Source organism: Nomascus leucogenys, chromosome 25 (genome assembly GCF_006542625.1).
Source record: "Nomascus leucogenys isolate Asia chromosome 25, Asia_NLE_v1, whole genome shotgun sequence".
In the NCBI taxonomy this organism is placed as follows: Eukaryota; Metazoa; Chordata; class Mammalia; order Primates; family Hylobatidae; genus Nomascus; species Nomascus leucogenys.
This window is the reverse complement of record NC_044405.1, coordinates 20,399,192-20,421,718: the sequence shown is the minus strand read 5'-3', so window position 1 is coordinate 20,421,718 and position 22,527 is coordinate 20,399,192. Positions and strand designations below refer to the sequence as shown.

At 44.6% G+C, this 22,527-nt stretch overlaps 1 protein-coding gene across 2 annotated transcripts in view; it reads left to right on the top strand.

The window, feature by feature from the left end:
• Window positions 1–3,436: 3,436 nt before the first annotated feature.
• The window catches only part of RUNX1 (RUNX family transcription factor 1), a 260,670-nt gene continuing 241,579 nt past the window's right edge, over window positions 3,437–22,527 (top strand). The window contains exons 1-2 of one of the 2 annotated variants that reach the window (XM_030806196.1): window positions 3,437–3,567; window positions 3,779–3,895. In XM_030806196.1, the coding sequence (XP_030662056.1) occupies window positions 3,838–3,895 (58 nt within the window). In that variant the 5' untranslated portion in view covers window positions 3,437–3,567; window positions 3,779–3,837. Of the gene's footprint in view, window positions 3,657–3,778; window positions 3,896–22,527 lie in introns of both variants that reach the window. The other variant, XM_030806198.1, reaches the window with a different exon arrangement.

Sequence of the window (22,527 nt, the reverse complement as noted above, 5' to 3'; positions counted from 1 at the left end):
GGAGGCTGAGGCGGGCGGATCACGAAGTCAGGAGATCGAGACCATCCTGGCTAACACAGTGAAACCCTGTCTCTACTAAAAATACAAAAAATTAGCCGGGCGTAGTGGCGGGCTCCTGTAGTCCCAGCTACTCGGGAGGCTGAGGCAGGAGAATGGCGTGAACCCGGGAGGCGGAGCTTGCAGTGAGCCGAGATTGCACCACTGCACTCCAGCCTGGGCGACAGAGCAAGACTGTCTCAAAAAAAATAAAGTCTTGAGTAGCTTAAATTTGAATTGCACCTTTATCTAAAGAAGTGAGAAGCTTGTGTGGAAGAGAGATGAGTCCTGTGTCATGAGTGTCCAGAAAAGAACATCTTTAACAGCTGGGCCTCTAGGGCTCCCTAGCTATCTCAAACCACTGGATTTGCCAAAAACAGGTTATAGTCATCCCATGAAGCTTCGATGTCTACGTCCCAATTTAAAAATCATCCCTGACCTCATTGTCAGCATAGCATGGAAGTTTCTGGATAGGACATCTGTTAGAAAACAGATTTAGAAAATAAGGAAAATCCACGCTACATAGAGAAAATTCAGTAGCATTGTCCTCCTGGGATTTTAGACTCCATCCAATTTGGGTGGTCCATCTCTGCCTCCATTTTCTGGCCAGAGAGTCTACTTTATAATAGACACGTGGAGGAGTTCAGAGACAGCATGCGGCAATCATGTAATGAAGATCCCTAACAGAGGGTGCTTTAATTGGATTGGACTGCACGCAGAAGTCTATACATTAATTACAGGGTTATGCAGCTAAACATCTTTCAACCCTTGCTAGTATTTTCATAGGGCCATTAAAAAAGACACCTGAGCATCTTCTCCCCACCCCGTCCCCCACCCATGGTGGCATTTAGAAGCTGCAGCCAATCTGAGCGAGAATGAGAACTGTCATCCAATTCCTTGGCAAAGCCACAGTCCACTGCAGACTCTTGGGTACAATTCCCAAGCCAGAAACCCAGGGTCTGAGTCACTTGCAGGAACTAGGACAGAGGGTGTGGGTCAATACACAAACTTAAAGAATCCTAAACCGTTCTAGTTAAGATAGGATTAAGTATTTCTCCAGGCGGTTCATTGATGACAGACGTGCCCTTTTGTCTTGGGCTCCTAGGGAAGTGGTAAGGCCAAGTTCACCAGCAGCTGGCTGAGGCTTTACTTATTGTCATGACCTGGAGGGTGCCCAGAAAAGCTCCAACTGTTGCCTCACCAAGCTGCAAAGTTATGCTGCGGCTGCCGTGGCTGTTAACCCCGCCCAGGAAGGCCGTGCAGGGCCAATGTGCAGGCCTTTGTATTCTGCCCCCTGGTGCCCCGTTGAAACCTCAGTCCCGAAGATGACAGCGTATAGTGAGGCTTCAACGAGCCCCAGCCTTAAGAGTGTCTTTACACTCTAACCTGTCCTACAAAGACCCCACTGGAAGAGATAGATATCTGGCTAGAGCTAGGCCCAAAGAGAAAAGTTGAGAATTCAGGCCGTTAAATGCCACATCCAAACCCTCCTCCTAAGCATCTGGACACCTAAGGCTAAAAGCATCTGGGGAGTTTCTAAAATTAAATCTCCCAAGGATATTCTATATGGCCCCTTGAATTGCTAAGTCATTATTAAGTGTGAGTTGACTCTGCAGTGGCAGCTGCTCATTACAGCCCTCAGCTCTTAGGGCCCTTCCAGGGAATATTAAGTGTGGGACAGAAAAATGAACCTGGTTTGGGGTTCAACTCAGGCTTGACTTTATTAGGGAGGATAACAACACAGGCCCATTATGTTCATTATGTTCACAGGGGATTTGCACTGAGAAGCAATATGAAACATGCATCACATTTAAAGATTCACGAGCCTCATAAAAGAGATGCAGCATTATTATTCTTTTTTAGATGTTAGCAAAGTGTCAACATGTGGCCAGCTAACTTCTCACAAGTGTAAGAGAAAGCGGTCTGTTGAGTTTCAATTCCTGCTTTAGTCAAAACAGGAGTAAGTAAAAATTGTGTCTGTTCCTTTTGAAAGACTTGTGCCATGGAAGCTACTATCGTTGTGGATCTTTGTGTGTGTGAAATTAAGTGGATGAGGGAAAACTGAGGGAGTGTTGTGCGAGTTCAGCCTTTCTAAAGTGCCTGTGCTGGCCACTGCAGCTTAGAATCCAGGACTGGCATTTACAACCCATCATCACACAGGTTCTCTTGACCCTGTGTGTCGAAATTTCACGTGCACAGAGTGCTATGGCGGATGTGGGCAGAGCAGAGTAAAATGAATAAGGTAGTAAATTAGGAAAATAAGCCTTTCTTCGTCTTGGAACTACAAAACAAAATGACATTTTATTTGTCAGCAGGTAAAGCCAATGGGGCCGGAAAATGAAATATGTGTGACCACAGTGGTTTGCCCACTTACAAAATTATCCTATTTTTAGCAACTTCAAACAGGCATGTCTTTCCAAGGTAGAGGACGCGCTATATAATATTCATTAGTCAGCCCCAGGAGAAGTGTCTCCTCCTGGTTCCCCTTCTATTGTGACATCCTCATGTGCTCAAAGTGTAGTTTTACCTACAGGTGTAAATTAGCTTATTGATTTGAATTGAACTAGAGAAAGGCAATAGAGGGAGCCTTCCCAAGTGACAACACAAATAAACATCTGCAGAGTAACCACTGCTTTGTCCCAAATACAGAAATTCTCTTTGCTTTGTTTTCCTTTAGCTTCCTAATTTGTGTGTGTGTGTGTGTGTGTGCGTTAAGAGTGTACTATGATTTTATCTCTTTACTGAAAGAGATACATACTAAAGTTGTCCATTTGGGGGAATAAAACCGCATAATTTTGGTTTCATTAAAATAGTCTTTTTATTTCAAAAGTAAAATATTTTCCCTTTCCCAGGCTTTAAAATACCTGTGAGTTGCCAGCCCGTTGTAGGGGTCAGACTCTCACCAAAATATTTCTTTTTATTTATTTTTCCCTTTTATAGTTTCACTTATGCCATAATAGACTTTACCGAGGACTTAACTCTCCCGGAGCTGATGCCTAGCATTTTAAATGATGGGCTCCACATCCTGTCGGAGCAGCGGCTTGATGCCAGCGTTGAATTACTATTGAATAAGCAGCAATGAAATCTTTATCAAAACAATCAGTAGTTCCAAAAACCACAAATAACAACAGGAGCCGAGTTGTACTAAATCAGCAAAGACCATTGAGATATAATAAGTGACTGAGTCACTTTTTTCTACATCCCCCCCCTCTTGCAAAGTCTACTCGGCTATTTTCTTGCACAGCCTGGGGGAGGGCAGGTGGAGGGAAGGAAGGGCATTGCTCAGAAAAGAAAAAAAAAAAATTGACATCACTTAAGTCACATGATCGGCAAGAACCAATTGAGATGGGCTGTGGAAAGGGGAACAGTTAAATTTGTAATTTGGGTTGTGTGAAAACTTCTTTGGGCCTCATAAACAACCACAGAACCACAAGTTGGGTAGCCTGGCAGTGTCAGAAGTCTGAACCCAGCATAGTGGTCAGCAGGCAGGACGAATCACACTGAATGCAAACCACAGGGTTTCGCAGCGTGGTGAGCATCACCAACCCACAGCCAAGGCGGCGCTGGCTTTTTTTTTTTTTTTTTAATCTTTAACAATTTGAATATTTGTTTTTACAAAGGTGCATTTTTTAATAGGGCTTGGGGAGTCCCAGAGGTATCCAGCAGGGGGGAAAAGTAAGAGAGATGTAGGGCTAGAGGGGTGAGGCTGAAACAGTGACCTGTCTTGGTTTTCGCTCCGAAGGTAAAAGAAATCATTGAGTCCCCCGCCTTCAGAAGAGGGTGCATTTTCAGGAGGAAGCGATGGCTTCAGACAGCATATTTGAGTCATTTCCTTCGTACCCACAGTGCTTCATGAGAGGTGAGTACATGCTGGTCTTGTAATATCTACTTTGCCTGTAATGAAATGGCAGCTTGTTTCACCTCGGTGCAGAGATGCCTCGGTGCCTGCCGGTTCTCTGTCTTGTTTGTGGGAGGAATTCAAACTGAGGCATATGATTACAAGTCTATTGGATTACTTACTCATCAGATGGAAGCTCTTCAGAAATGTTTTAATAAATACTTAGCTATGCTGTTGGAGTGTTCAGTCGGTGCGTGAGAACTTTGTCAAGTGCGAGTAAGTTGTGCTGGTCTTGTTTAAAGGCTTGGAGATTATGAAGCTTGCACGAAGTTCCCTGGGTTTTATTTTGCTGTCCCTTGCCCGGAATGACTGTGTCTGAGTTATCCTTAACTCGGCATGCTGTGTGGCCCAGAATGCAGCCTGCCCTGGGGCTTAGCAGGCACATGCACAGAGCCAGCCAGGAGGGCTGGTGCCAGTGTGGGACAGGAGGCGGAGGCTCTCAGATAGCCTTGCACCAGCCTGGGGACTTCAGGGCCAAAGTGGCAAGGCAGCTGTCTCTATAAGGCAGAGAGTACAGGAGACTGACGGACTTGGTTAGGTTAAAATCATCAGCATGGGGCTGTGCTGTGTTTTTCCTTGTAGCCTCAATGCAAAGAGACAACCAGCATCTTTCAAGAGAGAAAGGAAGCAAATTGTGGCATACCGAGGTCTCTCTGGAAAAGGGCAATAAAGAAGTTTTCTAAGTTAAGCATTCTCGCAGCTTAAGTCGTTAGATTACAGGCTTATGAATAGGAACAGCCAGGGTGGAAAACCTGTCTCCATTTTTGAAACCAGCCTCTTGAAATGGACAAAGCTGTGGTTGAGCTGTGAGGGTGTGAGTATGTGTGTGCATGTGCGTTTTGTGTATCCTTCGTGGTAAAAGAGGGCTGTGCTTAAACAAACAAAAATAATAACGTAAAATGTCACGAAGGCACTGCTGTGTGCGTCGGGGCATGCACTCTGACCAGTGCCTGCAAAGTGTATCTTGATGATTTGGCAAAGCTGAGATGGAGTGGGCTGGGATGGGAGAAAAATTAATTTTCTGGCTACAAACTCTCTTGAGCACCCAAATAGTATCTGTGACTCATTATTTATTCATACAGCTAAGTGAGCAGGGGAATGCAGAGGGCTTGCCGGCCACTTTATCACAGCAAATGCTATTGTGAATGCACAGGGCTGTATGTTTTCCGGGTCCCTGAAATTAAAAAACTTGGTGACAGAGAGAGAGAGAGAGAGAGAGAGTGTGTGTGTGTGTGTGTGTGTGTGTGTCGGAGATGGCAAGAGAGAAGTTAAAGAGAAAGAGAAGAAAGCAAGTCATTAACCACGCTCAAGTTTCAAATTAAAGAGGTTTCAAGTGCTTCTTTACTGGCAGCAGAGGGAATTTTAGTGAAGTTGAATCATGCAGACATGCATTAGTCACTAGTCTTGCAGCGTCGTTCGGTTGGTAACACAAGAGACACCGGCCACTGGTAAAAAGCTGCAAACAGCTCCCTGGCTGCATTTCCTCTGGGCTGCTAACAAGCAGAGGAAGCAATATTTGTAGAATAACAGAAAAAAAGATCTTCCTGGCTTTACTCTGCCTTCAATACCCCCTCGGAACGTGTATTGTTTCCTATTTTATCAACTCAGGAAGGCAGATTCAGGAAATTTTTAAGCATTCCATTGAGCAATAGGTTGGATTTCAGTGTGCAGTGCTGGCCCCTGGGGCTCTCCTTACCGGCCAACAGCAAAGATGGTGAGGGACACACTGAGCTGTGCAGACATCAGGAAATAGCAGGAGTCTGGCTATCTCCCGGACAAGCCCAGGGCTCCTGTGCCCGATGGACACTCAGCTGACCTGCCCTAGGTTAGGAACGAGGGTCGGTTAGCTTTCACGGAGGCAGTGTAGGGAGGGCCTGAGCTTGCACCAAGACTCAAAAGGGCTAATCTGGAAAGGTTTTTCCATTCCTTCCTTTCAGTGAAAGGAACTCAGTGTTCTTTAGAATCTCTAATTTGGTAATATAATATTGAGATTTGATGTCAGAGGGCCAAGTGAAATCTTGGCAATTTCCTGGTTAATTTCATGCAAGTGATCCATCAACATAAAGGTTTAAATTGTCCAGGTTAACTGTCCACATCATTCCCCCAAGCCGGAGAGGTGGCAAAATATCATTTCTTTTGATACCGTTTGGTCATCATCTCAGAGCTTGATGCTAGAAGAATCACCATCCCTGCCAACAAATGGCTCTCCCCCAGAGTTCTCAGCCTGTTGCCATAGCTGGGCCACTCGCAGTGGTCAATGCGGTCACTTCTGGCTGCCTATAATTTACAGCATGTGTTCCCTCCCCAACGGCAACTGTGAGCCGAAAGGGAAGACAGCATCTTTGTTTTCTTCCTGGGATGGTACTTTATCAGTCCATACAATTCTCACAGAAGGAAACCTGTAACTCATTTTTAGCCAGATACCCATGTGGAAACTGGGGGGAAAGAGAGGAGTGAAGCCAAGCAAACCATTGTTCCCTTCCTTGAGAGAGGCAAGCCGGAGTCTGAGAGACTGGCACATGAAATTGATGTGGTCTACCACAGAGAACTCGGGGCTTTTTCTATCACACCACACCAGGTTCCCACCGAATTTGCTTAGGAAAGAAGACAAGATGCGATTGAAATTCCCTGGAATTATCACATACGGTGTGCAATGTAAAATTCTTGCTGAACCCAAACTTGGGTTCCCTTGAAAAGTGCAGTGTGTCGGCAGAAAGAGTTGAGGTAGGTGTGGAGAGGAAAAGCCTCGGCATGTACATATTTTTGCAAAATGGCTCAGGTAGCCTTGTTCTTAGAAGTGGCTTAGTGGTCTATGCAAAGCCTGAACACTCACATGCCTCTGCGTTCCTAGAACCACAGGTAAAAAATCTCAGCGAGACCGACTCCCTGCTTGTCTTCTCAGCGGTTCAATTTTACCCCACTGAAGCAGTCTTTCAAAGGGAATTGCCGAGTACAAAGCTGCATGTATAAAGTATGTTCTTCTCTAAGCATCAGCTTGCTGCTCTTTTCAGAGGAATATTTATTAAGACACTTCTGCTGGCTTGACTGAACACTTAAGATCTTAAGATCTTAAGGCTTCAGGCTTAAGCCACAGAAATTTATTTTCGCACAGTTTTGGAGGGAGACTGGAGGTCTGAGATCAAGGTGTCTGCAAGGCTGGTTTCTGGTGAGGCCTCTCTCCTTGGTTTTGCAGACAGCTGCCTTCTCCCTGTTTCATCACATGGTTATCCTTCTGTGTGTATCTGTATCCCAATCTCTTCTTATAAGGATACCAATTGCATTGTATTGGGGCTAGCCTAATGACATCATTTTAAAACCCTATGTCCAAATAGAGTCAAATTATGAGCACCTTGGGGTTAGGACTTCAATATATTAATTCTAGGGAGACACAGTGCAGTCCCTAACAGTGGGTCTTAGCAAATCTGACTCACCCTGGCCCACAAGGAAACTGTGGGATGGGGCATCCTGGCTGCTCTCCTGGATGTTAAAGAATCAGACTGTAGTTCCTCCTTTGTGAGATGGAGTTTCACATCTGAAACTGCCCACACATTTTGAAACTACAAAAAAAAAAAAGGTGTGATAAAACTATCTAAACTCACAATCATGCCTTTGCCATTTAGACTTTTTGCACGCTAAGAAACTGTAGAAAATGACAAGTAATTTGGAAATGTTTAAGCGTTAAAAGAACAAATGGCGGCCACCCCAAAGAAACCGCCTCTTGGCTCTGCTTTCTTGGGGAGGATTGTCTTTGTACTTCAGACTGACTTTACTAGTGGGGTTTAGGGGGCTGTAGGAGGCCCCACAGCTGCTCACACACCGAGTACAGGGGCATGGAGCAACCAGTAGCAGAAGCACCTTTGGAAACAGCAGCTGACCCGATTCTGAATGGCAAGGAGCCTTTCTGAGCTTTTGAAAGCAAATGAGTAGCTGAGACGTTCCTACATTCTCTCAAAATAGATCCGAAAGATGTGCTCAGGAAAGATGTAGCCCTTTACTGAGAAATGAAGCCTGGTGAGATGCTGGGACAGAGGAGGGCTGCACAGCTGCTGTGCACACACAGACTTTAATAAGGAGCCCAAGGCCTAGAGAGAAGAGTCTGGAGGCATAAGAGCACCTGCTATTAGAGAAAGCAATGGCAGGAGGTCTGTGCAGGGAATGTGCTCAGATGACACAGTGATGGCCTTTTCTTTCTTTTCTTTTTTCTGGCTTTCATCAAATAGCATATAGAGCTTCTCTCTTGAGCCTTAGTTTCCTCATCTGCAGAGTAAGGATCGCAATAGTACCTGTTATTAAGGTAGCTGTGTGGACCGAATTAATCTGTGTAAGGTGCTTTGCCCAGCCATATAAAGTAAGCAATAAATCTGAATGGTGGCTATCAATGTTCAGTTATCTAAGAAGGCAGCCAGTCAACCGCTGTCTGCTCTAGGGAGGGAGAGGTCACAATGCCCTGGAGGACATTACGGGAGGCTTCCTGGAGAGAGGGACACAGGAGTTGGGGGGAGGGGAAGGTGGGAACAAAGAAAAGAAGGAAGAGTGGTCTAGGCCGAGGGTACAGCCTGGGCAAAGTTAGAGCTGCAGGATCCCCCATGGGCATGGACAGCGGTGGGTAACTCAGTCCACCCTAAGGGCTTTTCAGCAGCAGGTCAGCCTTCCTTCCCTTGTGGAAAAAGAACAAGAGCCCTTTATGAAATTCAACTTAACAAGTTTTGATTTTAAATATGGAGGCTAGTTGGGGCACGATGTCTTGCTAAGTCTTTGATCTGAACACACAAGGACAACAGAGATGTCGCTCTTCATTGAGACTGCTGGTGTAGCTTTATTTTCTCTGAGGCTCTTCTTAAGGAAAAGGCCATTTTGCCTGTGTAACTTTGAGCAGGATCTCTGGGCCTCTGAGAGACTCCCATTTTCCCTGCTCCTTGGGAACATTTGTAATCATGTACTTTGTCAAAGCCCAGACATGAAGGTAGCTTTGATGGCTTGTCTTGTTGGAGGCAGCAGAGGAGGCCCACACAGGAAACTCAAGCAAATTTTCAGTTTCTCAGGTAACTTCCTAGTGACCTAGATGAGTCAATAGATGTCTTTGTGTCTCATTTGAGTTCTGCAAAATGGGCTAATAATATTCTAGACAAGCTTGCATCTAAATTACCAAGTTCCTGTTGGAAGTCTTTACATGCATCAGAAAGAGGTACCATAAAACACATCACAAATCTTCTTAGCTTAACAACACAAAGCCACTTAAAAATATTTTATTTTCTGTTTAGAAAATAGTTCTCCCATCATTTCACAAATGCAAGATATTTTCCCTCATTTTCGCAATTGCTTTCTCCAACTCCCATTTTTCAAGAAATCTTCAGAAGCTACACTGGTGCCTGAACAGATATTAAAATGTTCAGAACACTTTTCCTGCAACTCTTGTTTCTCGGCCTCCCCTGCTCCTCCCCGTCAGATGCCACCAGTCCCCTTCTTTAGCCTTTTTGCTGAGCCTCCAGCCAAGCCAAAGAGTATGTCTTTCTTGACCTCTTCCCCCTCAAAAAATATAATAACTAGGATGTCCTGGAGTGGTAAAAAGGGAGCATTTCCTTTAAGATCTTTGCTGACCATGAACACAATCAGGGAGTACTTTACGAGAACACAGGCTGGCTCCCAAACACAAAACAGGGCTCAAAACCTTCTGTCACCTTCAACATCTGGGAGGATAAGCTCAGACACACTGCTCTCACTTGCACAGGCTTCACTCTTTGTTGGGGAGACACGTCTTATACACTCTTGACTCTGAATCTCTCTCTTTCTCTCCCTCCCTCATCTTGCAATAACACTGAGTAATGATGCCAGAAAGGAGCCAAGGTGGAGGAATAAACACTAAATCCGAAACATGACGGAAATTATGTATTTTATTGTAATGACAGAGTAAAGCCCTTGCTCAGATTGACCCATGAAAATTATGTTTGGCTGCACGTAGAGAAAAGCTGACCACAGTGGCTTGAGCAGACGGGCACTGGTCTGTGGGGTGCACAGGAGTTCCAGAACGAGCAGTCCAGGCTGATACGGTGGGGTGCAGGACACTCCTATGTTTTGGTCCCACCATGCTGAGGCCAGGGAGAGATGGCCTGCACCTCTGATCTGTCCAGGCAGAAAGGACGTGGGAGGCCTCAACCCCTTCTTGTGGGTCCTGGTATTTTTATTCTTGAAGGGAAGCCCTTCTCTGCAAACTTTCGCTGACATATTGCCTAGGCCACAACTAGGTCACAGGCCTCTGGCTGGAGGGAACCGAGGACAATGGAATTGTCACTTTCCAGCCTGGAGAGTGGAGGGAAGCAGAGAGGAAGGTAGCTGGGAGCAGATGTCTCGTGAGCCCAGAGCCACATCTGACAGACCTGGTGACAAAGACAGGCTGTGCTTTCCCAGCCATATCTTGTATCATTTGTTTTCTGTGCCAGCTGGGCTTTGGAAACAAATGCAGAGAAATTTTATGTTCTTCCTTCAGTCCCTCTTGGAAGTTGCAGATGGATGCCAAGGGTGAATATTTATTCTTGACCCATTGAAAGCAAACTGGACAGGAGATGGGATGAGGTGGGGAAGGGGCTGGTTAAATGGATCCAAGTTCACACCTATTTTCAGTGTCAAAGCCCCAAATCACACTTGAGCGTCTCCTCACGTTAGAATGAGCAATAGAAAACCAGACAGCACTGTATCTATGGGAATGTTGCTTGCATCAGAGCCACCACACCTTGCTGTGAGGTTGATCGATTTCTCGCAGCTGGAAATAGTTGCTTCCCACCCTCCATCTTCCTCACTCTTTTAAACTCTCAAAAATCACCCAGCCTCCCAAATTTGTTTTAATTTTTAGAGAATTCTTTTCTACAAAAGAGGGAAACCTTCTTTCAAATGGCCCTTCCTAAATTTCCCTAAAGATGTTTTTATCTCTGATAGAAATATGAAAAATAGATAACCAGATAATTGCCCTCTATCTAGGCTTTAAACACTTATTCATACATTGAATTTCTGCAAGTTACAGATGATTTTTGCTTTGTAATTACTGGCCTGTCTATTTCCTCAGCTTGGATGCAAATCTTTCTCCCTGAGAAAGTCATTGCTTCATTAAAAAAAAAAAAAGAAAGAAAGAAAAAGAAGAAGAAAGAAAGAAAGAAATGATGATTGAAAAGAAAGTTGTTATTCAGTTTTTCTCTTGAAATCAGAAATTTCTTTTTGTTTTGCTTTCATTTTGTTTTTCTGCAAGATCGGTGTTCATTTAGAGAATTGTTGATTTTGTATGCAGCACTGCCCTCCCATGCCATGGTCCATATGTGTCTATTTTTTGATGGACTTCTTTTTAAACAGTGAGTTCCCCAAGACATTTTTGGGGCCTCAAATGGGAAAGATCATCACAAATAGAAATCTCAGTTTGCTAGTTGGGCTTGCTCAGTGGCTCTGCCGGTTTCAAGACTGATGCTGCTTTGCGTAAATGTGAAGTTCATGTTAAATTGATTCTAAATCAAATACTCAACGTATTCAGTCTTGAAACATGTCCATTGGGACACAGAACTATGTAGCTCTAACATTTTGCAAAGATTCTACTTTGCTTTCTTTGCCAACATCCAACTTTTACTCCTGGGTGTTAGAATACCCTCCGTAGAGACTGTGACTTCTCAAAAGAAACTTTGCTAGTCTTGAATGGAGAATGAAATAATAAGATTTGAGCAATAAATCAAATATAGCCTGAGAGCAACACCACAGAGCAGCCTCTGTCATCTCCTCTCCTTGGGAGGTACGTGGGTCTTGATCAGCTCTCATGTGCTTCTGAAAATGTGTTCGGTTTTCATATATATGTTTTTCATTGTTAGTAGATCCTAAAGAAAGACCCAGAAAATCTTGCACCAGTCAGCTTGCCAGGTGGGGGTTATGTTAAAAAGAGCAAACAGAAGTCAGAGCTCTGAACACAACGCAGGGTATTCCATAGTCACATTCCATCATGGGTGGGTGAGTTTTGTTTTTTTTTGTTTGTTTGTTTGTTTGTTTTTTGATGGAGTCTAGCTCTGTCACCAGGCTGGAGTGCAGTGGCCCCATCTCAACTCACTGCAATCTCCGCCTCCCAGGTTCAGCCATTCTCCTGCCTCAGCCTCCTGAGTAGCTGGGATTACAGGCGTGTGCCACCACGCCCAGCCAATTTTTGTATTTTTAGTAGAGACAGGGTTTCACCATGTTGGCCAGGATGGTTTCATTCTCTCGACCTCGTGATCTGCCCGCCTCAGCCTCCCAAAATGCTAGGATTACAGGTATGAGCCACTGCACCCGGCCCATCATAGGTGAGTTTTGTAAGGGAGACAAGGAATGTCAGAGTGGCACTCATTGCTCAAGAGTGAAGCACTTTCCCTTTTTCTGTGCAAAATTTTATAATATGTATAGCTATCAGTGTTTGTTTCTTATTACTGCCCTAGAATGTGCAAAAGAGAGTTTAGGTTAACTAAGATACATTGGTTTGAGTGCCATTTTTTTCCAGGAGCAGTTTTAACACCAACCACAGTTTGCTGCACTTTCTTACACAGCTTCTGTTTGCACTTTGAACTCTGTGCACTGAGCCCCTCATTCTACACCATCTGCAGGCTGCATCTGGGCAGCTTCATCCAGCTCGCTAACAGTCACAGCTGAACTTGACATTCACCCACTTTGAAAGTATAGAATTCATAAAATCTGAAACCACATATGTGTATAAAACCCATGCAAGAGTGGGGAGGAACTAAAAGGAGGAGAAAAAGTAGTTCTCCCCTTCAGGAGTGTTCTCTCTTATCCCAGCCCCTTTCATGTAATGAATGGGTGAAAATGAAATTATTTAGGCATTTACAGGTAGGAACAGAAACTCAGGCGCCTAGTTTATTATTATTTATTATTATTGAATCTACTGTTTTTAAAGATCAGAATGGCTTTTACTTCCAAAGTTCTAGAGGAGAAGAACAACGTTAAGCAACCTTAAACAAATATTAGCACTGTGAAAGGTGCAGGGTCATATAAAGAAGTAGAAGTGCCGACAATGAAAATTCTATCCAACTGTCAATCATTCCATATCATTACTTCATTTTTTTTAATAAAGGCTGTGTCTCCCATATGCTTCCCTCCAGGTTATATTCAAAACAAAGAAATAATTGTATTACAGACGTGAATAAATCTGTTTAAAAAATAAATGAACCATGAGACATATGAACTATGAGATATTGTTCTATATGATGCTTTGTAAGTTTTATGTGCTGTGTTATAGAGTTATATAGAGAGTTTGTATATATATAGTTCCGTATAGTTTCGTTGGCATCTAAAAATTATATAAGTATTTATTTTTTAAAAACTATAATTATAAATACTTTTACACTGCTAGAAAGGAAGAGCAGAATATTTGGCTGGAGTGATTTTTAGACATCTCTCTACCTTAGGGCACCAGAGAGGTTCACTTGCCCAGGGTTCCATAGCTGGTTGGTGCCAGAGTCCGAAAGAGAAACCAGGTCTTCTCAGCTCCTGTCACCCACAGTTTTGCAGACACTGAATTTATGAGGTGGATTCCATTCAAGCATCCATGTAACTAGCAGACACTTCTCCTGATCCTCCTCAATTCTCCTTTGCATTGCTCAGATACCACAATCCTTTGCAGGTTAAATCCCTTCACCTTGTGAACTCATTAGGCAGGGCAATGTATATGAATCCCTGAGTCCTTAAGAACATCCTTAGGCTGTGCTAGAAATGCAGTTGCCATAGGAGTAACCGGCCCCTGCTGTCATTTGGATGTTCTCTCTTCCCCAAAATCCAGCACCACGTTGGTTAAGCACCCACCATGTGCCTGCCCACCTGGCTCCTTAGGCAATGTTACAATTAACCAGGTTGATTTCAATGAGGGTCTAGGGCAAAATTTGAACGACCACAACAGCCAATGTGCACATCCATGCAGAGGGTTCAGAGACGGCCTCTGCCAAGGCTGCCAGGCTTCAGCTCTGGAAGTGCTGGGAAGTGGTAGATCTTTGTACAAAAATTGGAACCCAAACTCTAATTCCCATCAGGGATACAGATGCTCACATCACTCCTGATTCGAAGCTCAGAAGTGGCCTCTCAGGAGAAATAAAGGTCTCTCTCTCTCTCTCTCTCTCTCACACACACACACACCACACACACCACACACAGAGGCCAGCATTCAAAATTCCCATGCTTAGGGAATCCATTGGGACTTCTCCCCAGGATGTACTGAATTCAAGGAAGCTTTCTCTAGGTGTAGCAGAAACTGCTGAAATGCTGAACATCAGCCATTTCCAGACTCTTGATCTTGCCACATATCAGTAAATATTGTTTCACATGCCCCACTATCTATGCGTGGTTATTTACTTATAAATTATATGCTGTACTCCTGTAATGATATAATTATAGTATGTGCATTATAAAATACATCCTCCAAATAGAAATTAAAATAAAATTTTAAAGGCACTAGTTGTTTTTCTACCCCTCCATGGACACCCCAGTTTGAATCAGAAAATTCCTAGATACCAGCAAATGTCATGTCTCTGCTCACCAGGACGTAGCTTCTCTCAACAGACCTTTATTTCTTTCCCTGGAGGCTTCAGTCCATGTTGAAGTGTAAACTCCACTCAGCTCCAGGAGGAATCGTGTTTTCTTTATCACCAGGGTCTTCTTCCACGAGTTGACTTTGATAGGGAGGCCAGGAGGAAGATAGGCCCAAGCTCAGGGGTGGGGTCGGGGAGAAGGAAGCCTGTGGGCTTTAGAATCGGGGTGTTGGTTTCTCCCTGTCACCAGCATCCACCACCTGTGTGAACTTGAGCCATTTATCGAACCTCACAGAGCCCCAAGTTTCTTATCTGTAAACGGGGAATGAGCCCTACCTTGCATGGTTGTCAAGAGGATTTGAGATAATATGTATAAAGCAATGGACACATGGAGGAAGTCAATAAGTACAAGGTAACTCTGAAAATGCCACCAAAGGAAGGCTAGGGACAGGAAAGCCATCTCCGCCAACCTCAAGAACGTGGCCCCGAAGCTGTTCCAGGAACTGGGCATGTATGAAGATAAAAAAAAAAAAAGAAGTGTCTTCCTCTCTCATCATGTAGCAGTGCAGAAATGATCTTGGTGCTCTTTGGCAGAAGGCTGAGTTTATGAACATTAAAACTAATAGTAATAACAGCTAGCATTTATTGAGCGTATGCTATGCGCAAGGCACTTGCACCGTTCCAAGCATTTCCTTGCCTTACTGTATTAAAATTTTGGCACAACCCTGTGAGTAGGTGCTCTCATTATTAATCCCACTTAATGAAGGGGAAGCATGGCCTGCCAAGGTTACGTGACCTGCTTGTGGTTAGGCTGCTGGGAAAGGTGGAGGTGGGGTCCAAACAGAGGCAGTTCCTGCAGCAGAGCCCACTGTCTGTCTGCCCGTGGAGGGGACAGGTCGGTGTTGAGAATATCTATTTGGCACATGAGGGAGCTTAGCCTTACAGAGTGAAAGCTTTGCCAAGGCCCCGTGGGCAAGAGGTGACGCTGTGGGGTGGCACCAAGCTGGGGCACTGGCCACCATCCTGGACTGCTTTTCTGACTCTGGATGCATTTGGTGTCTTTATGGCCCCACCATTGGTATCCAGACCTCTCCTGCCCACGTGTTTCCCCCATCAGAGCCGAGAGAGATGTTCAGGTGGTTCCCAGACAGCCCACAAGAAACACGCATTTAATCCAGGGGTGCTCAAACTTGTTCCCAAGACGATGGTGACATGCTGGGGTGGGGAGAAACCACTGCTATGCCTTCTTCCTGATCGACCAGTTGTTTTCATTTATCAATCTGAAAATCCATCGAAGGTGCTATCGGGGTGACATAAATTAGGCACTTCCCGTGACGAACTTAAGGCAACACTTGGTCCCATTGTTGTGCAAGGCTGACCTTGCATTTACATGGGCTTGAGAGAGCACCACCTTGACTTTTGTGTCCCAGGTATATCTCTTGCCCTGTCCCAGTCCAGGCTGCGGAACATATGTACAGAAGAAACCACAGAATGATGTGCCCAGCAATGAGGGGCCTGCCACCTGAGTCCCTCCTTCGGGGTAGACCACCCCAACCCTGACTGACCCTGGCCGGGGTTTTCCATGAGGCTTGCCCCAAACACTTCTCATCCACTTATTCCTGAGGCCAAAATAAAAATCGTACCCAGAAGCAGTTGTTTCAGCTGTGACAGCAAGCAGTGGCCTCAGTCACTCATGTAAACAGGACCTCATACCACTAAGTGTCAGTGGCGTAACAAGAGTGATGCACACACCTACTGGTTGGCCTTTGAGAATGGCCTTTCTGCAGAGACATTTGTCATTTCAAAAAGTCCATGTCGCCAGTCCTCTGACATCATGACAATTCCTTTTGTCAAGAAGTTGGGCGGTTTTTTCCCCTTTTTCCCCCTTCACCTTTATTGTATAAAAGGCATTTCTCCTCTGATTATTCTACAACAAGCTACTTCAGAGTCACAGAACGTTCCTTCCCTTTCTAGAGGGGTTCGGCATGCTGAAGGATGCAATCATAAATGACTTTCTCCCCCCAAAGCCTGCTCACAGCCAGCCATGTGAGTGCCCTGATCAATGGAATGCAGGGGGCTGGCCAGCCTCTCACGGCTGCTGTGCAAACATCTTAATGGGACAAATTAAAAGATGTGCAAGCTAATTATTCTCAACAATAAACAATAAAATCGTAAAGCTCCTTAGGAAAGGAACCTGCTTTTCTTATACAGAATGTACAATTAACAGGAAAGTAAAAATTTCATGCTGTAAACTAGAGATTATATTCTGGGCATCCTTGTGATTTGTTGTGCTTCTTCAGGCTTATTTAGCACTTTCTGCACACACGCCAGGGCTCAGCGGCCCAGCTGCTCCCTGCTCCCTCTTCTGTCTTCCCTCGGGGATAGTGGCCTCCACTGTCACCTTCAGACCCAACTTGGGTTTTTCCTGAGGAGTCCTGGCCCCCAGACCCACAGCAGCCTCTGGGGAGGCCCACAGTTCCGACCCTTAACCCTCTCAGTTTAGGATCAAACACGTCATTTACACGGAAGCAGTTGGAGTTGTTTTAAACAGCCACATCACATATCTCTATTCCTCTTTTCAATCACAACCACGTGACCTGAAGGAGCAGAAAGCAGAGAGAGACCTGCAGTGAGCCTGGACAGCCCCCACCTGTGCCCCACATGGGTTCTCAATCTGGAGTCCCAGTCAAACGAGAGGGAGAGGGAGGAACCCTTAATGCCGTCCCGTGCCCTCCGCACTGTTGTCGTGAACAATTCTGGCTGACCCACTAAAGTTATGAGATGATGCCGTTTCATTGTGGCTTATGAATAATGAGAACAAATAACATTCACTCGCAATGGTGTCAGGCATGCTGCCTCCGTCGTCTCTTTTAATCAAAAACCTTACGATATAGGCACAGCTACTAATTCCCACTGGCTAAAAATAAAAAATAAAATGAAGCGGGCCGGGCGCGGTAGCTCACGCTTGTAATCCCAGCACTTTGGGAGGCGGAGGCGGGCGGATCACGAGGTCAGGAGATCGAGACCACAGTGAAACCCCGTCTCTACTAAAAATACAAAAAAATTAGCCGGGCGTGGTGGCGGGCGCCTGTAGTCCCAGCTACTCGGAGAGGCTGAGGCAGGAGAATGGCATGAACCCGGGAGGCGGAGCTTGCAGTGAGCCGAGATTGCGCCACTGCACTCCAGCCTGGGCGACAGAGCGAGACTCCGTCTCAAAAAATAAAAATAAAAAACATAAAAAAATAAAATGAAGCAAAAACCAGGTTACAAAAGCAGCCCAGGCCACATGGCTTGTAGGAGGCAGAACTCGGTTGGAGTCCAGATTCTCTTCGGCTTTCCCACTCCCATCTGGCCTCTCTGTGATGTGACGGGGTGGGGGGAGGGGAGTTTTACAGGTGCAGCCTGTGGGGTCTGAGAGCCTGTGTTCAAATGCCAGCTCTGTCCTTTCCTGCTGAGTCACCTTGAACAGACTATTCACCCTTTCTCTTCCTCCCGTTTCCTCATCTATACACTGTGACAATGATGATTACCCATGCAGCTGTTGCGAGCACTGAATCAGAAATACATAGAATGCTGCCCGATACATGGTCGCTATCATCACGGGCTTTTCCTTTCCACCCTGATTTGCATTTTAAATTAGACACTATTTGACTGGACTTTCCCATTTTCTTCCTTACACGCTACCCAAACCAAATCTAACAAGTGAACCCCAAGTGTGTTATCCCAGTGAGTGCACGTGGTCACTAATGCATCCTTGTACACTGGATCTGTTCACTCCTGGCAGCAAACGGCTGATGCTTGGGATGAGGTGGGGAGTATAACAGGAACAGACTCAGGCTGAGTAGGGGTCCCGGCCCTGGCTGAAGTGCCATTGTACCCTGATCTTCCTCCTGTACATCTCTCTGGTAAATGAGAGAGCTAGTGGCTGGGATTACTCAGCTCCCATGGTCAAAGTGAAAGGCGCCATGCAGGCTGAGGATCTGCCCTCTGCTCACACCAGACAGGGTTTCCTGACCTCGCCACAGTTGACATTTGCAACCGAATCATTCTCTGTTGAGGGGACTGCCCCCTGTGCTGTAGGCTGCTAAGCAGCATCCCTGGCCCACACCCACTAGACACTAGTGACAACCCTTCCTTCCTCATGTTGCCACAACCAAATGTATCTCCAGACATTGCCAGATGACCCCTGAGGGGTAAAATCGGGAATGTTTTCTGGAGAACCACGGCTCCAGAAAGACCTTAGGAACCAAGGTACTGTTGCTGCTTCCCACAAAGAAATGAAATGATGTGGCGGGTTTGACCCTCTTTAGCATGTTTGCCTCCCGCACACCTAATTTGACCTCTACCCTACCCCAGCCTACTAATGCTGGCTACAGATGTCCACAGAAACTGACAGTCAGTGTGCAAGGGCATGAAATTAAGACCATCAGCCATGTCCCCAACGTGAAGAGCAGAGAAGAAAAGGCAGCCATGACTCTGGCCTGCTGGCTCAACAAAGGCTTGCCATCTCTGTTATCTACACAGTGGAGACAATTACTCTCCCTAATTTTACAGATTGATGACTGGGCTATAGAGTGGCCAAGTATTTCATCCAAGGTCACACAGCTGGGAAATAGCAGGGCTGCACTCAATCCTAGTCTGGTTTTGAAGTCTGGGTGCCTGACGAATAAGCTGTGCATTTTTCAAGAGAAGGCCTTCTAGAGGGGGTGTGATTTTGGTACTCTTGTCCTGTGAAATAAACTTAAAATGAGTTATCTTGGTTTCTAGTTATAGATGACATAGGAAGTAGGATAATGATTTGGTAATCAAAGAGCCCTTAACTTTTTTAAAGTCATTGGAAGTAATAATAGTGCTGTAATTCTGAGTCCTCCCAGTACCTGATTTTGAATAACTCATTTTCCTTCTCTTTTCCTAGTGGGGATCATCAGTATTTCTTTGAAGACTTTAAAAATCTAGGAGGAAAGTAACCTAAAAGACAAGATAATGATATAGTTCAAGGACCTATAGATAATACATTTAGTCAAAAGTTTCAGAAATCTCAATGCATAGTTTCATTTTTCTATGTGTTATTTTCAAATCCTCTCTGGGAGGTCACTTCTCCGTGCTTATTGGTAGTAGTCATTAAAGGCACCTGACAGGGCTGTTGTTCAGCAAGAGAAGTCATTGCACAGGTTATGAGAGTTGGGACATGTGTCTGCATGAGGTGTCAGAGGGACACAGAACAGGAATCCCACATCCCCATCACAGACATGGATGGACACACTCCATCTGCGTTTGCTCCCTGAAGCAGTAGTACTTTCAGGCTGACACTCTGATGACCATGTCTTCTAGGATGCCCATTGGGAGCTCATGCAAAGGATCACATTCTTCTTGCCCTGGTTTATTTGGTTTATGTATCCATGAAAGCTCTTACCAAAACTTAATTCCAGCTTTTCTGTTTATGAGTGTATTCTTTCAGAGACTCTGAGCAATTTGAGAGATGGCTCATATGTCACTTACCTCTCCAAACACAGAAACTGGCAGATTTTGGGCACTCAAGAAATGTTGGATGGATAGATGAATGGGCAAATGCATGGATGGACAGATAGTTGAATGAATGAATGAATGAGCCGGCAGATGGACAGATAGACAAATTGATGGATAGATAGAAGGATGAATGGAAATGAATGGATGGATAGGCAGGTAGATGGATAGATAGTTGAATGAATGGATGGATAGATGGATGGATGAATGATAGAGGGATGGATGGATGGATGGATGGACAGATAGATGGACCAATGGATGGATGGAGCTTCACCAGTCCTGTGCGTATGGCTTAAGTGTAAAAACCCCAGTGGATATAACCAGAAGAGGCCACACTGATCTCCTCTCACATACAACCAAAGCAGGAAGCAAGTAACTGGGATTTCCACCCAAACTTGGTTCCCCTTAATTCCTGTGATCAGCTAAGGGTAAGTAAGAAGCTGTAAGTGGGAATATTAGAGCAGAGAGGAGCAGGCAATGTGGAGGTGGTTCCAGTTCTGTCCAGAGGTGCCAGGCAGGAAGTCATGTAGGTGTCCCTTGTGGGAAGCTGGACGAGTGTGCAAGGAGAAGCATGTGAGAAACACCACAGTCAAGGGACATCTTACTGCCCATGAGCTGATTGGCTCATGCTTTAAATTGAATACCTGTGTAGAAAACAAATGTCTATGACCAAGAGGATTCACAGTCACAGGACTGATCATAAAGTCTGGTCCATTTCCCATTGGGTTATTTATAGGACATCAATCAAAGAACAGAAAGGATGCCCTCTTTTCCACTTTATCAGCTTAAATAGACTTTCTTAATGGAAAAACTCAACTCTTATTTTTCCTCTTCAAAAAAGGTAACTAGTGGGATAACAGAAGAGGTTTGGTAAATAACTTACAGTAGATTCCATTCAGTTCTAAGTCTCACCTATTTCAGTGACACTTCAGGAAGCTCAGTGAGGGCAAGGATTGTCCCACTTATCCAGCCCATTGTTCTCAGTACCCTTTCTCCATATCTTTCTATTTAGGGGAAAATCTCCTTCAGTGAAATGTTGAGAGGTGATATAACATATGTGTGTTCCTTTTCCATTTCAAGGCTTGTGGCATCTGTCAAACAATTTGTAGGAGCTGGTGCTCCTGATCACCCCGATCATTCCCCAAAAGCACCTCTGTACCCAGTCACTTAGAAGCACCCATCGGTGCCCATAGCCACATCCACATCTAAGACAGATTCCATCTGTGTTGAGTTTCATTCTTTGTTCCATTCAGGAATGTTCCTTAGTGGATCCTCCACCAAAATAAATAACTTCTTTTTAAAAAATATTTTCATGGACAGATAAAAAGGGTAGGTACTTTTAATGTACAGTCTTTTTAGATTTAACTTTTTAGGATTCCACATATAAATAAGATGATGCAGTGTTTGTCCTATGCCTGCCTTATTTTATTTAGTGTAATGTACTCCAGGTTCATCCATGTTGCTGCAAATGACAGGGTTTCTATCTTTTTCAAGGCTGAATAGTACTCCATTGTGTATATATTCATCACAGTTTCTTTATTCATTCATCTGTCGATGGACACTTAGGCTGATTCTTTATCTTGGCTATTATGAATAGTGCCACTATGAACATGACAGTGCAGATATCTCTTTGACATACTGACTTCATTTCCTTTGGATATATACCAAGAAATCAGATTTCTGGATCATAGGGTAGTCTATTTTTAATTTTGGGGGGGAACCTCCATACAGTTTTCCATAATGGCTTCCCACCAAGAGTGTGCAAGAGCTCTCTTTCTCCACAACCTCACCAATACTTGTTATCTCTTGACTTTTTTTTTTTTTTTTTTTTTTTTTTGAGACGGAGCTTTGCTCTTGTTGCCCAGGCTGGAGTGCAATGGTACGATCTCGGCTCACCACAACCTCTGCCTCCTAGGTTCAAGCAATTCTCCTGCCTCAGCCTCCCAAGTAGCTGGGATTACAGGTGTGCGCCACCATGCCCAGCTAATTTTGTATTTTTAGTAGAGACAGGATCTCTCCATGTTGGTCAGGCTGGTCTCAAACTCCTGACCTCAAGTGATCTGCCTGCCACGGCCACCCAAAGTGCTGGGATTACAGGCGTGAGCCACCGTGCCCAGCCATCTCTTAACTTTTTGATAAAAGCTTTCCTAACAGGTGTGAGGTGATAGCTCACTATGGTTTTAATTTGCATGATGAGGAGTGATGTTGAGTATTTTTTATACTTACTGGACATGTGTGTACCTTCTTCTGAGAAATGCTTTTTTCAGGTCCTTTGCCCAGTTTTTAAATCACATTATTTATTTTCTTGCTATTGAGTTGTTTGAGTTCTTTATGTAGTTTGGAAATTAATACCTTATCAAATGCTATGATTTGCCAGTATTCTTTCCCTTTCTGTAGGTTGTGTCTTTATTCTGTTGAATGTTTCCTTTTCTGTGCATAAGCTTTTTATTTTGAAACCATCCCAGTTGTCTACTGTTGCTTTTGTTGCGTATGCTTTGAGATCATATTCAAAAAAATCTTTGCCCAGACCAATGGCAA